Here is a 15,444-nt window from a genome sequence, read left to right as displayed (position 1 = left end):
CTAAATCTTAAATTCTGCCCACTTAAAAGATGCCCAAGACACCAAAGCAGAATCTCTGCAACTTACACTGTAATTCAATTGGAAATCTACAGCATCTGGGCTTTTTTGCCTTCACAAAGCAGTAGGTCTGTCTTGAAACTTACACTATTTTCCTTAAATATTTGAATTGATTGCTTGAGCATTTCTTTGCTGTTGGACTTTGGAATATCCAGAGTATTCTAGGAAGGTATATACACCAAGAATATTTTTAGAAGATAATAACCGCATAGTTATTTTCTTTCAAACAAAATATTTGATCTGGTCCATATTTTCTTGGAAGAATTACATTTTTGCCAAAGACTGGCAAAGCCAGCAATGGTGGGTTGGTTATAATCTGATGATAAAAATTATTTTTGTACACCACAAACCAGTGGTACTTAGAATTCACACATGATACTTAAATCCTGAATTTAGGGATATATTTTAAGCAGCTGTTGAACAATATTTTTGCTTCTATGACATCTGTGGTGTTGGCACCTGAGACCTATGCTGAGATCCACTAGAGGATTATTTTTTTGGGCTGTAGGCAGTCTTAAATTTTGCTTCCACTGTGAATGAAGAACGCTGAATGATTTCATGCATTGCTGTTATGCCGCCTTGTGTGGCTGAGTGTCTGAAGTTCTGCATAGTGCACAGCTTCCGGGTATAAGAGCAGTAGTCATGTACAGGTAACTAACTGGAAAATATTGCAATTTGTCTTTTCATTACTGTGAGTAAAACTTCAGTTTTACTCTAATAAACTAAATTAATTAGATTAAAATAAATCCTTTATATTTTTCTCTGAACAGTTCTATAAGAATGTGGATGTGTTTGCCACCTGTACATAAATCAATTAACTGCATGATTCAAAATCAAATAGTGATGTTCTCTAGCATTGGTATTTTATTCAATAATAGATCCCCTGCATTCCTATGGACTTGATGAGGTGATTATGAAAAACTGAATTAGAGTAATGTAGGTAGCTGAAACAGTTGCCCTCTTTTGGGTGGAAATTACTGATTTATCAGCAGAAACTTAGTAACTGCCTTTGAATCCTTGTTTCTAGCAAAGTAAAATAAAATTAGACTGGTGGTGATCACTCTGAGTTTCAAATTTTTCCAAGAAAATAGGATAAAATTTTCTATTCTGTTTTTTTAACTTAGGCTGACATTGCACAAAATCTTTACAATGACTTCAATTATTTTTAGTTTCACCTTAAACCACTTTTACTAAGTTCTTCTCCACCAGGTTTTTTTTTAAATTCTTTTCAAACCATGTGAAAATGGTAGATAAAAATTAACAGGTGATATTAAAACACTAATTGAGTACAATTTTCTTGGTAAGCAGTACTTTCTCCCTAAGATCTCTAAAGAAATCTGTCAAATTATTTCTGTACAATTGTAACACTTAATGAGTCTGAATGAAACCTTATAAAATAGAAAACTGTGTTCCCTTCCCAACTCCTAATGTAGGCTGCACATTCTAATTCAATGAATAAGATTTATTTACATATATAATTATATAACTATATTTAATTTTATAAATCAATTTGATTTTATAAATATTTATATCTACTATAGTATATTTATATACACTGCATTTATACATGCAAATATACACTGTAACATGCATTATTTTTATGTATTTTGTGTGATAGATTTTTATATAATTTGTGTATAATTTTTATATTTAAAATTATAAAAAGAAGAGGATATGTGAATTTAGTGCTACACTTTGCTTGGAAAATTCACTGTCTGTGAATATAAAAAGCCCCAAGGCAAATACAAATGTAGCTTATTGAAAATGTTTTTGACAATATGGTTTCACCAGATTTTTCAGTCCCCCACTTTTTTAAAAGTTACACTTTTTTGATGAAGATTAGCTATACAATCAAAACAAAAGGATCTTTGATATCCATATGGTGAAGAAGCTTGTTTATAAAAAGAGACAGAGGTTTAAGTCTATATTTTCCCAGTCTGGAGCAATGCTAAAATCAACCCTGTGCTTTTGGTGCTGTTTTGGTTGGTTGGTTCTTTCCTGACTTTCTTTTCTGTGAGGAAATGCTTAAATACTTAGCAGTGAGTACCCTGCCATCACCTCTGGGCTATAATTTGACTTTAAATTAAGCTGGAATACTCTCAGTGTAGGAAGCAATGTAAATACACCTGGTGACTCTCTGCCAACCCATTGGCTTGCAGTGGGAATGCTGGTGGCAGGAGGTGTTTGTCTCTGTGCCAGGCCATGAGCAGGGGTGGACATGCACACCCGTGGGCCAGGGCACCTCTCAGTGCCTGGGAGGGGACTCCCAGCAGAGGATCTTTCAGCATATACTCTTATTAGATATGTTCCCCAATGAACTCAGTCAGATTTGGCATGTGGCGTTTTGGGTCACAGGAGATCCTACAGCACTTCTCCTGCTGGTGTGTGAAGTAGAACATGAAAGGGGTGAGAAGGGCAAGGCAGCCTTTAATACAGGGCAAGTAGGCATCCTTCAGGCATTATATTTGCACTTGAAATTGCTTAAGAGCTCTTCTGAGCAAAGAAAATTACAGGGGATGGGACATGTGATGAACTTAATTCTATGCAACTTGGCTAAAATTGAAATTCTGGTCAAAAACTAATAAAACAAGAAGTTGTCCTTTCTATTATTCTACATATTACATAACTTTTTTGTGTATTGTGTTTTTCATTTCCTTCTCCCATTCTTACTTTTTTACTCTGTAATTTTTCATGTGTTCTTGATTTTATCAAGAGGTCCAAAAGAATTGTAAAACTTCCTAAGGACAGAAACTAATTCTCCCTGCAGCATTACAATTTCGTAGGGGAAACAGTTGGAATTAAACACCTGCAAGCTATTGTCTATATTTATTTGTATTCAGGAATTTGTTTAAAATATATTAGTTGTGCATTTTTTAAGAGATTGCAAACTGTATATCAGTTCTGGTGACTAGAATATAGAACATCCATTAATAGATCTATAACACTATTGAATATAATATATGTGAATGAACATACACATGCATACATAGTAATATGAAAAAATTACTGGAAATTTTTTGTCTAGTGACACTTTATGTGTAAGGACTGATCTCAGCATGTGTCAAAAGCTGTCATGAAGTGATGCTTTCAATATAAAATACTGAACCTTAGTGTTGTTTTAAATATCCTCACTTTCCAACATTATGCAACGTTGTTATTGAAGGAGATGGGTGAGGAGGTGGTGGTACTCACTTGATGGATATGGAAGCAGAAATAGCCAGGCAAATATTGCCAAAGATATTTTAATTTTAAAATACAGTTTTTAGGATGATGGAATGAAGATCTTCAATCTGATGCTTTCTCATTTTGTATTAAACCATGAGGCGAAGTTGTTTTTACCAACCACTGAATGTTCAGCTTAATATGTACCAGTGTTCTACCAGAAGTTTGAAGTTTTCATATAGCTCTATGGAAAGCACTTCACAAATAAATGTTATGGCTAATACATTCAGGCAACTTAGACTTTTCTGTTTTGAGAGACTATCTAGTACATTTACAACTAAGTGAACAGAGAATGCTTTTTGACAATAGTTTCAAACAAGATTTGAAGTCAGACAAAGATTGGCCCAACCATCAGGTCCAAACTTTTTCTAGTGTTAGTGTACCATATTAACCCTTGAATCATTAATTTTGTTTGAAATTTTTCAGATAATACTGAGAATAATTAATAATAATGTTGGATTTTATCTGTCTAAAAATGAATACATAAGCAGAAGTGACTTTTATTTTAAGTGATCATTGGCTATTTTCTATTAAACAAAATGTCTTAAGCCATAACATGTTTACATAATGCACAATTCTATTGATCATAATTAGGTATCTTCATTTACTCTTTTTAGGTTAAATTTTTTCCGAGATGTTGCTGAGTTCAGAGTACTAGCATGTGGTGGAGATGGAACAGTGGGCTGGATTTTGGATTGCATAGGTAATCTATAGCCTTCACACACTTTTGCTTGCCTCATGGACTTCATTTTAATGGTCTTCCTTATGTACCAATGCATGGATTCAGCTAATTCAAGCAACAGCTTGTTCATTTAAATTTTTTAAATGTGTTAGTTTGGGACATGATTATTTTTAAGGGTACTCAAATAATGAAAGTTATTTAAAATCTCTAGACAAGTTCATCGTTTCTGGATTTCCTGAAAGCAAGAAAACTGAATTAATCTATTTCAATTTCAGCTTAAAAACTATTCCCCAGCTGAATCAAACCTAATTTGCTAATTTTAAGAAATTTTAATTTAGGTCACTTGCTTTTTTTGGTTACCAAATTTTTGTTTTTACTATATTATCCCAAAATGAAGATAATGTATTAAGAGGTAATTCAGTTTTGGAATTCTTTCAGTCAGTTGTCTGCAAAGTCCTCTTTAAAAATCATAAGGAAGTTATTACAGACTTAGTATACTTAATCTTCTCAAAGATTATTAAGGAGGATGCCTTCCACATCACATGATCATTTATTTGGTGTTAGGCTGCAGAGAAAAATAGTGGGCATGTGTTACAGTGAAAATTAGGAAGTGGATCAAGACAGGTCAAAAGACTCAACTTAAGTTTTAACTAAAGTGTTTAAAAGTGTATGCTTTGTGGGGGACCAGAAAAGTTCACTGAACAGTAAACTTGATGTCATGAAGGAATGATAGCAAAGGAATATTTCTAATCTTGGTTGGAAAAAAGTCTTTTGCAAATGCAAGCTACTGCAAGTAGCTCTCAAATAGCTTTCAGAGTCATAAATTAATGTACAGAAACATCAAGTGCATTGCCTAAACTTGGAAGCAACAAAGTTTTGCAGCTGTTTATTGTGTCATCAGCTTTTTCATGAGGTCTGAAATGTCATGCAGTTATTTTCTCTTTAAGTAACATACTATGTTCTGCACCATTTTTTGTGGTATAGAACTAAAATTACTTTGGGAATCCAGGACCCATGTTTTTTCATAGGTGCAGAAAATATATATTCAATGCTGCTTTTTAAGGGGCAAAAGCACTTTAGCATATAAAGTGTAAGGGTACACCTGTTTCTAAACACTTTCTAATTTGGTCTTCCCTGATCTCCTGATATACAAAGAGCTTTAGCTGAGAGCACAGCAAGAAAAAAGAAAGTTTAAAAAAAGAAAAGAATGAAAAAATAAATAAAAGGAAAAAATAATTCTCATCAATTTGAAACTTTAAAAATTTTTCTTTAATCACTCTATTGAATATTACATTCTCTGAAAGATTTCCATTAAATTGGTTATGTGAATATTAAATCTTTCTAAAATATTAATAAACATTGATTTCCTTGCTACATCCATTGTATAGATAAACTCCTGCTGATTATTGCTGATAATTGTGCAAAATTCTATAAACAAACTGATTAATTAAATATAACTTTTTCACTAGACATGCTATTCATTCACATTAAATGGGAAATTTTACAAATTATATATTTGAAATATATGTTCAAGCTTTCAGAGAGGCTGCGTTTCTCGACAAGGGTTTTCTCATCCAATTTTGAAAAGATCCTTGGGCTTACAATGCTACAAAAATACCGTTAAAGACTGAAAAGATGCTATAAATTCATTCATTTCAGAGCATTGTTTAATAAATAGCAAATTGCTACTTGAAGACTTGATCAGACAGGTCAGTGCTCTCTTTGGAGGTTAAATTCCTGGTGGGCAAACCTATCTAAGGTCTTGCGTTAGTTCCAATGACTTCTTGGTGGTGGTGCTCAGGTGTAGACACAAATCCAGGTGAATACACAGTTTCACACAAATTTGGTCACCCAGGTGACAAAGTAGAAGATTCACCTCATTATTCATGCCCTTAACTATCACTCTTCTGTATTCACAGCTGGGAATGGTAGAGCTGAGAACTAGAGTGAGAACACCATATTCACTGTTGGAAAGATCTTGAGTATCATTTTTCATGAATGTTTGTCATATCTATGCTTTACAAAGTCCTAATGATAACAAAGGAGTCAATTAAGATTACAAAATCCTTATGATAAAAAATGAGTAAATGAGGATTAAGGCTTGAATATCCAGTGGAGAAGGGACTACAAAATGGACTGACTTGGTGAAATGGCCATTGCAGAGCAGGCAGCATGATTTCATATACAAAGCAAGTCTTTCACCGAAACAAAACCTAACACAGTTATACAATATCATGCAATTAGATCATTTTTGTTCCTTAGTTGTGTTTTTTTCCTTCTTTATTCACAGAGAAAGCGAACTTGATTAAGCATCCTCCTGTTGCTATCCTGCCTCTTGGGACTGGCAATGATTTAGCAAGGTGTCTGAGATGGGGAGGAGGTAATCAAAATGCAATCTGTTATTGAATTATAATTTTAAAAAGTTATATCAACATTTACATTTGGATTTTTTTTTCATAAAGAGCCATTATCACTTTCTCTATTTTTGGAATGATCTGTTTATAATTGTTGTATGCATATGTAAGATATCAAAGGTTGCAGTCACACTTCATACCTTGTTTGTAGCTTCTACTGACACCAGAAATGTTCCAAGGTGTAATAAGAATCGTGTATAGCTGTTTGGTTGGCATTTTACCGTACATATTCCAGTTATTGCTTTGATCAATACCTTGTATAGGGAGCGGTCTTAAATGGCTTTTAATTGGGACTGTTCTGAAAGGATTACTGAAAATATCTAATAATGGGTTAGGAGTAGTTTAATCTTTTTTAATCTTTAAAAATATTAAATGAAAAGCATGTCTTAGCCCCGGACTAGTTCCTTTGATCCACTCCCTTTCTGTTTTCCTACAGAGGATTCCAGACAATGTGCTGTGGTACTGTTTATCAGATAATGAGAAGGCAAAGAATGCTGAAAGAAGAATATTTAGAAAATCTAACCTTTAACACTCTTTGCATCCTTTCCTGGGTGTATGGAGACTTACTCTCAGCTCCTCCAAAAAACTCCATTCAATCCATATTACAGGATAACTTGAAAGATACACAAGGAAGAAAATCTTAGAAAATATTCAGTCTGTGGTGAAAACACCTCACTTTATGGGCTCATAGCCAGGTCTGTTTCAGGTCTTGGTTGTTTCAGTTGAGATGTTTTGCATTTGGAACTTGGTTGTTTTATTTGGAGCTTCTCAGCCTTTGCAGATATCTTACTTCTTCTGTCTCATCAGTTTCCTTTCCAAATGTCTGCCTTGTTGCCAGATAGTCTTTAGCAGATTCTCAGTAGTTTCCATGCTATAGCACTTTGTTAACCATAATGTTCTGTCAAATCATTTGAAAACCTCCTTTATTTTATCTGTCACAACTGTTGATTGTTTACATTCTCATAATCTTAGGGGAAAAAACAAAAACAAATGAGACAAAACCTATTCAAATCAGCCTTGCTTAACTTCCTGAATTGTTCATAGATCCATAGAATAACTGGAAGAGGTCATAGGAAGTCACTAGTGCAGTCTGCTGTTCTAAGTAGGGTCAACCATGAGAAGATTTAAATACATTAGCTGGGACATGTCCCTACCTTCACTTTTATTTTTGTTCTGTAACTTAAGTGATTCTATTTGGACTAAAGTAGAGAAAGCAATAGGGAAATATTCTGTGTTTCATCATTCTTTGCCAAGTTGCTTTGTGGTGAACAATACCATAGTACAGATTTTCTGGAATTTCCATAGATGGGAGAGGAGACAGGGATTCCAGAAACTAAATTTCTGGTGAGTGATCTCAAGGATGCAGAGAAATGGAATTGTGCATGCTGCTGTCATGTGGTGGTTGGCAGTAACTAGCAAAAGTGTGCTAGGCAACCATGAACAAATACATCAGCAATGGGTTTTGAGCAAGAAGGCTTTGAGTGGCTTGCCCTGCTAAAGCTGTTAATAACACCAGCAGTACATGCTGCTTGAATAGGAAATCTTGTTTTTTCTGCTTTGAAGAAGTACTGAATCCCCAGATCTTAGCTATCTATTACTAAGTTGTTTGTTTTGAATAATATTCAGATTTGATAATGTCATGTAGTAAAACTTCCACAGTTTTTCTTCATGCACACGTGTGTGTTGTATATACTCATGAGGGCATAAACAAGTTTTCTACTCAGTTTAGTGAATTACATGTGAGTGCTTATTTGCGACAAAGAGTAAGTTCTCTCTACAAAGCAGGATGAGGCTCATGAAGAAGTTGTTGAGATAATAAAAAATGTTACTTTTGCTTATAAAGTTATCAGATATGGATTTGAAATTCTGGATTTATTATGCTAAACCAGATTGAAACAATCAATGAAAATTAGTGGTTGGCTTTTAACCTTTCAGTGTCTTGTCAGACAAAACAGCAATATGTCCCTTTTCCAGAAATTTTGAAATCAAAGGAATTTGAATATTAATTTCTCACCAAGAATATTTTGCAAAGTACAACCTTTGCTTTATGGTTCATTTGGAAAGTTCAAGAGATTCGCAGAGTTTGAAGATTTAACTGTTTTCTTCATCACAAATTTGATGTCCACTGAAATATGTAGAATTACTCTAAATTTACATGCTTAATTAGCTTTGTAGTTGTGCTTTTTTTAACGACAAGTGCTGGAAAATTGTCAATATTTCAAGCACAGTCCTGCTTTTAAGGTCTAATAGGCATTGCTTTCATTTTTCCAGTCACAGAGTCATAGAATATTGTGGGTTGGAAGGGATCTTCAAAGGTTAGTTAACTAGTCCAGCCCTCCCTGCAATGAGCAGGGGCATCTTCAGTCAGATCAGGTCCTCAGAGTACTGTTCAATCATCTAGAAAGAGAAAAAAAAAGTAATGAAACTTTATTATGCTTGAATAAATAACTGGGTTTATGTTTTGCTAGGGTATGAAGGTGAGAATTTGATGAAGATCTTAAAAGACATTGAGAACAGCTCAGAGATTTTACTGGACAGGTGGAAATTTGAAGTAATACCCAATGATAAAGATGAGAAGGGAGACCCAGTGCCTTACAACATCATCAATAACTACTTTTCTATTGGCGTGGTAAGACTTATGTTTATCCTTAAGTGATTTTTTTTTTTCTGTTTTGATTAAATATTTGCATCACATGCCTTCAAATGAAGAACTGTTGGCTAGAGATCATTTATAATGTTGTTTTGCTAGTGAAATGAATACATAGATGACTGACAGCAATTTGCATAAATTTACTTGCTCACATTCAGACCTGAATTATTTTTCAGGACCTTCTACCTTCCCATTTATAAAGAAGATATTTGTGTTGTTCGTAATGGTTTATGAGCAGCTATAATACTAAATTTATATTGTCAGTTTGAAGGTTCTATAAAAATATAAAGGAAAAACAAATCACTTAATAAGAACTCTTAAGTAATATTTTCCATTAGCATTTACATAGTCAAGTAACTGTTTAAAGGAACTGTTGCATTCTTTATTTCTTCAGGGCGGTTTTAAATGAGAAAACAATAATACAAAAAAGAAAGCCTCTTCTTGGTATCTTCTTGGTTCTGCCTTGTAGGGAAGTAAAGTTCACTTCAAATTCACAGTTTGAATGAATTAGAAGGAAAAGGATTTTAATTTTCCTTCATGTCTGAGGAACTGCATCTCTGATAGTGTTTCTCTGTGGTTTTCTATGTAGTATCTACGCTTCTTAATATTAGCAGAATTTCTTTATTCATATTGGATTTGTCATTTGTTGTGAATTTCTGATACTATTCTGAAGAGTCATTACTTCATACCTCATTTGGGTTTTTCCTGGGTGATTCTTCCTGCCTACATGCCGAAACCTACACTTGATTGAATTACGCTCTCTTTTAATTTTTACTGTTTTTCCAACGCACTGTGAAAACTAATGGTGACCTACAACATATTGCACATTGCTTCATAGATTCTTGCCAAATAATAAGCACAGTCTCTAATCCAACATGAATGGAACTTGCTGTATGAACTTTTTAATGGTATGGCAGAAATTGGGCTTAATAACAAACAATCTAAATGCATGTATAGAAAGGACGAGAGAGTAGAACTAAATAAAGCTGTGCTTGACATGGAACTCTTGATGTTTTAGAGCCATAATTCAGGTTGGAAAGGATTGCAGGAAGTCATTAGTTCTAAACAGGGTCAGCTGTGAGAGCAGATCATATTGCTCAGGGCATAATTCATTTAGATTTTAAAAGCCCCCAAGGATGGCACAGCCTCTTTGGGCAACCTGTTGTGGTACTTGACTGTCCTTATGGTGAAAATGGTTTGGGTTTTTTTGGTTTTTTTCCCCTACATCCTGTCTGGATCTCTCATTTCAACATAAATTATCTGTCTCACATCCTCCTGTCATATGTGCCACTGTGAAGAGTCTATCTTTGTTCTCTTGATATCTCCTCATAGGTAGTTGTAGTCTGCTGTTAGACCTCTCTGGAGGTGCCCTCTTACCTGTTAATCACCTTATCTAGTCAGTCTTTTTTTTTTTAAATCTCTCCAGCAATCAAGACCATAATATCCCAAGCTAGATACAAGAATGCTGGGGTAGCTAGTGTTCAAAACTTTGCTGAAGTTGAGCATAACATCCCTTGCTGTCTCCTTATCTACAGATCTAGTTGTTTTATCATAGGTACCAGTCTGAAAACAATTTACCTCTTGGAAGGAAAATGATACACTAAGTTGAAAGGAATGCTGGAGACAGTAGCATGTGTACGTGAAAGGTTTGATTAGTATGTTCAAGCCAAAAAAGCCCTTTTTTTCCTGTGGCAATCTCAAAGCTCTGATATGTACATAAGTACTGTACTATGTCCAAGTACAGAGAAAAAGGTAAGAAACAGAGATGTATGTGTAACCAGCTGTGAATGAATGTGGGTAATGTTCAACCTGATGGAAACATAAAGCACGGAAGGACCATAAAAAGCGGACGCCAAACCATGTGTCAGTTTCAAAGCAGGAGCTAGAAAACATCTAAGAGCAATGTAGAATAAGATAAAGATTTTTCAATTGCTCACATCCATCATTCTGTCAGGATGGCAAGATACCAGAAGAGAAATTCCATCTGCTTCCTAATAATACTGGAGTCACTGATACGAGCTAAATATCCGAGAAAAACGTGCATTATAGTCAAATCATATTTGCTCTAAAAAACAAAGATACCATCACCCCAAGAAAAACCAAACCAAAAAAATCTCTTCAAGAATATAGTAGGGTAATCTGAAAATGAAAGCTTGGCTTGGAAAGTTGCAGCTTTGGGGAGCTGGACAAACGTAGCTGGTAGTGTTAGAGGACAAATGAGGAGTCATGACAGAGATGGGAAATGTCAGGCCAACTGTCCAACAGTGGAAAGTTCACTTACTGATGTACTTTAGAGAAAATAAAAGTTATTTTCCGCATAATCTACCCAAGCAGCTTTAATAGTCGTACATTTATGCACTAGGTTGATATCCCAGTGACCGTCTGAGATAGAGTTCAGTAATGTCAGTATGGTTTTGTTATCACAGACTGTATTCTTGGACTTGCAATGTATTTCTGCAGTTGCTGCAGTACTGGAATTTCAGTCTTGTCACTTCATTTTGGCAGCTTGCTGTTCCTATAATCAGAGGGAGTGTGTATGTATGTGTGTGTGCGTGTTGACAGAGTATTTCATTGGACATATTATTTGTCATGGTTAACGTTTTCCTATGGATAAAACAGTTTAACTTTTGCTGCTTTCTTCAAGCACGCAGCTGCGTACCATGAATGGTGGCTCAACAGGTATATGTGGACAGGTGCTTCAGACAAACCTATGTTTGTAACACACCTGGTTTCTTTTACCCTAGCTATTTTTTTTTAAACTGTATCTCAAGCCTGTAAAAAAAAACTAAAAAAAACCCAAAATGCCAACACTTCCCTAATCTAATGCTGTCTTAGAACAGGGAAGTATTTTCACAAAATCAGTAATAATTCTTCAGTTCAATGCTTGAAATTACCCCCTCCAAAATAGCCTCAAAATAACACCCAAGCAAACAAAATTATCCTCAAACTGAATCGCCATATACTCATGACTCTATGCATTACTCAAAGAACAAGAGGAAAAAAGTGGATAATGATACCCTAAAAAGTAAATCCTATCTTTGCAGACAATTTTTCTGAAGTCTACTCTCAGATTGTGCCTGGATTGAGCCATTTTCTTCAGTGATGCAGTCATAGTAAAGCATAAATGCACATTGTTAATTATAAAATAGATGGGCCTATATTCTATTCACAATAAATATACTCAATTGAAGGACACACAAAACAAGATAAACATGGAAGATGGTGAAATAATCATGTGCTCATTGAGACCTGGGCAGCAGCCATGGAAGATGAGTGACCAACAGACAATGGGGCAAACTCTCACATAAAACCAAGACAGGAAAGCAACGTGAGAACATTGTTACCTTGAGAAGGACTTCCATGTGTGCTGTTAGGAAACTCCATAATGGCATGGCCAGGAACTTTACATAGTGCTAAGGCATGAAGAAAGAGTTCTTTTAAACTTGGGGATAAGTAGCTTAGTTGTCAAGCAATGCTGTATTGTTGATACTAGTCAGTGAAAAGGGAGTGACTATCAAGGCTGTTTATCTTTTATTGGGAAGTTTGTGAAGAGTGTCAAATATGTAGGGAAGCTGTATTGCTTATTTTTAGTGCTTCTCAAATGATGGTCTCAAAGTGAGACAAAATAGGTGTTTTGATAATGGAAGAAATGCATCATTAAATGTTCCATTTTGATTAAACATTAGAAACCTTGGCTTTCACTAAATGCTTAGTTGAAAGGAGCACGTGGAAGGGAGAAGAAAACATCTTGCATACTTAGTGGTAGGAATGTGTGAGAGAGCACAATATCTTTCCTTTCTGTGCTTTCTCTTCCAGGTGGGTATTCATGAGACATGAAATCATGCAAAATCTACGGTGAAGTTCTTTTAAAAAACATCTCATTGCTATTTGATATCTCACCATAAATAATTCTTATTCTTAAAGATAGATGAGTTTTTCAGAGACTCCTCCTTGATTGGAGCAAATAGCTATAGGCCAAACTAAAGGCATAATCGTAGTCACCTGAGAACCTGGACCCTGGATTTTTGCATTTTTATGTAAACTACTTGAAAATATTAATTAAAAACAATTATTGGATTCTGACAATGGCTTATCTCAAAAAAGGTAACAATTTTTAAACTAAACAACTCATCTATTTCCCATTGACTTTCCTGTTAGTTACTAATAGCTCTTTTTATTGTTTTCCATTTTGTGGGTAATAATGCTGAAAGAAGTTATGAATAGATGATCGGATGTGAGTCCTAAAGTAGGTTTTCCAAAAGCAAGCATAATTTTGAGTTTACTGTTCTGCCACTGAATTAGCTTAGAGTTTAGACTTTATGGAGCCATAATTAGGTCAACATGAATCAGTACTGAGGATCTTTAACTGTAAACATTTTCTTTCTGTTTTCTTTCTTTTTTTTTTACTGTTTGAATAAATCATAAATTTATCTGATGTTAATAGGAGATAAAATGTTATCAGTGCTGTTTAACTATCACTTGAGTTTTTGTAATTACATAGTGTATTGTAGAGCATATGCTGCTAAGCCCATTGCAGCTCTGTAGGTAGACTGTTGGAGCATCATAAACTGAACTTGAAAATATCTGCATTGTCTTTTAGTACAAGTTTGTATATAAAGAAATATTACTGAGCTAGACTTTAGGGAAAATTATACTAGATAAAGTGTGGCACAGTGCAGTCTTCCCTATGTTAAAACAGTGAATACTGTTCTAAAATGAAAGCAGTTCTCACTGGTGTTTGGGTAAAATTCAAGGTGTAAGAAGAAACCAAATGATATGGTACTTACTGGTGTTTACAGAAGACAGAAAAGGTTATACTAGCAAAAAGGATTATATTAGCAATCATGTATCCTTGTGTTCAACTTGAAGTGTTCTCTATGAATTACTGATTAGGTAACTCTGATATTCATCTCTACTTTCTTCCTCTTAGGCCAGATTCCATTAAAATTTTTGAACTTTTGTTTTTGACCAAGTTGTAGGTATGTTACATATGTAAAGAACATACATATTTTCTCTGTTCACACTGAAGTGGTTGCCTGGTGTTCTGGCTAGGAGGACTGCAAGGGTTGCTGCCCTTTAGGAAACCAGCAGTCCCTTAGAGCCTTACATTCTTTGTAGATCCAGAATTGCTTCTCCCTTATCTCCACTCATCACCTGAATACATGCTTTAGGGTAAGCCTACTTAGGACCTTTGCTGTTGGTGCTCTTTTATCTACATACGCTAAAAAGTCATTTTCAGCAGAAACAAGTTCCTTAGGAAGCTTAAAGCTACAGCTGATCTTATTCAGATTATTTCATTTGCACGAGGTATTTAGGATATGGAAAACATCTGATCTGTCTACTTACTGACACAAGATTTAAGTAAGAAACTTCCAGCTTCCCTTCAGCTGAAATTTTGACTACATGTGCAAACGCATACACAAGAACATATTGGAGGGAAAAAAATGCTCTAGGACAGCAATTAAGACAGTAACCTGGAAGAGAACTGGGATATCCAGATTCCTGTTCCATCTGTTGTTTTTGTCCATTTGATTAACTTGTACATGGAAATTCAGAAACTTAAATTACTCTTTTATAAAATCAATAGGTAAATTTTTTTATGGCTAAAAGAGAACTTAGGGAAGTAGAACACCTCAGTCTTTCATTCAGTCTTTACAACATGTGGTAATTGATTTCATTGCAATATGGTGATATTCTCACTTGGATGATCTACAGCAAAAATGTTTTTTCAAGTGTTTTAAGTTAAGGCAGTAACGATAGTTGAATGTGCCTGGAAATGTTCTGTAAGTTCTTTGAGAAACAAGGCAGTATTATATGCTGGATTAGTAAAAAAATAGCAATTATCACATAGAGGGGAAATTTCATTAATACTAGTAAGTAATACTCCGATCAAGATGTGTTTTCTGAAGAATTATTATCATAAAGTAGTAAAGGTCTATGACAAAGACAAGTGGACTTTTATGACAGCTAGTATGTTACTATCCAAATGCACTATCAAATAGATATTTGGGGGCTCATGATTTAATGTTCATCAACCTTAACCAGTCACTAAGAGCCTCTAATTCTGCCAGTAGGGAAAAATATGACTTCTTAATTCTCATAATCATAAATTTGAGCTTATTATGAGTCTGCTTCCCCATCACTATAGTCTAAGTCATCAACCTACACTTCCATTATACCTTCTTTTTTTTTGTTTTTGCAAGACTGAGGAAAAAAAGTAAGAAATATCTTACATAGAAGCCGTATTTTTTGTTTTCTCAAGAAAGGACATTCATTAGCATCAACAGAAACGTTGACTACCAGAATTTTAAGTTTCAAATATCAGTCTTAGGCACCTCTAACTGACCAGGGGATCACATAATCTTTTTTTTTTAATACTATTTTATTATCTATGTTATTTTATGGTGTATTTATTATTA

At 34.6% G+C, this 15,444-nt stretch overlaps 1 protein-coding gene across 8 annotated transcripts in view; it reads left to right on the top strand.

Moving 5' to 3' along the window:
- The window catches only part of DGKB (diacylglycerol kinase beta), a 378,030-nt gene that overhangs the window by 179,277 nt on the left and 183,309 nt on the right, over window positions 1-15,444 (top strand). For all 8 annotated transcript variants that reach the window (XM_054273525.1, XM_054273526.1, XM_054273527.1 and 5 more), the window contains 3 exons: window positions 3,897-3,982; window positions 6,252-6,341; window positions 8,844-9,004. In XM_054273525.1, coding sequence (XP_054129500.1) covers window positions 3,897-3,982; window positions 6,252-6,341; window positions 8,844-9,004 — 337 coding nt within the window. The remainder of the gene's footprint in view (window positions 1-3,896; window positions 3,983-6,251; window positions 6,342-8,843; window positions 9,005-15,444) is intronic.

This window comes from Melozone crissalis, unplaced genomic scaffold (genome assembly GCF_028551555.1).
Source record: "Melozone crissalis strain CALT ecotype California unplaced genomic scaffold, PUWL_Pcris_2 ptg000016l_1, whole genome shotgun sequence".
In the NCBI taxonomy this organism is placed as follows: Eukaryota; Metazoa; Chordata; class Aves; order Passeriformes; family Passerellidae; genus Melozone; species Melozone crissalis.
This window is presented reverse-complemented; position numbering and strand designations above follow the sequence as displayed.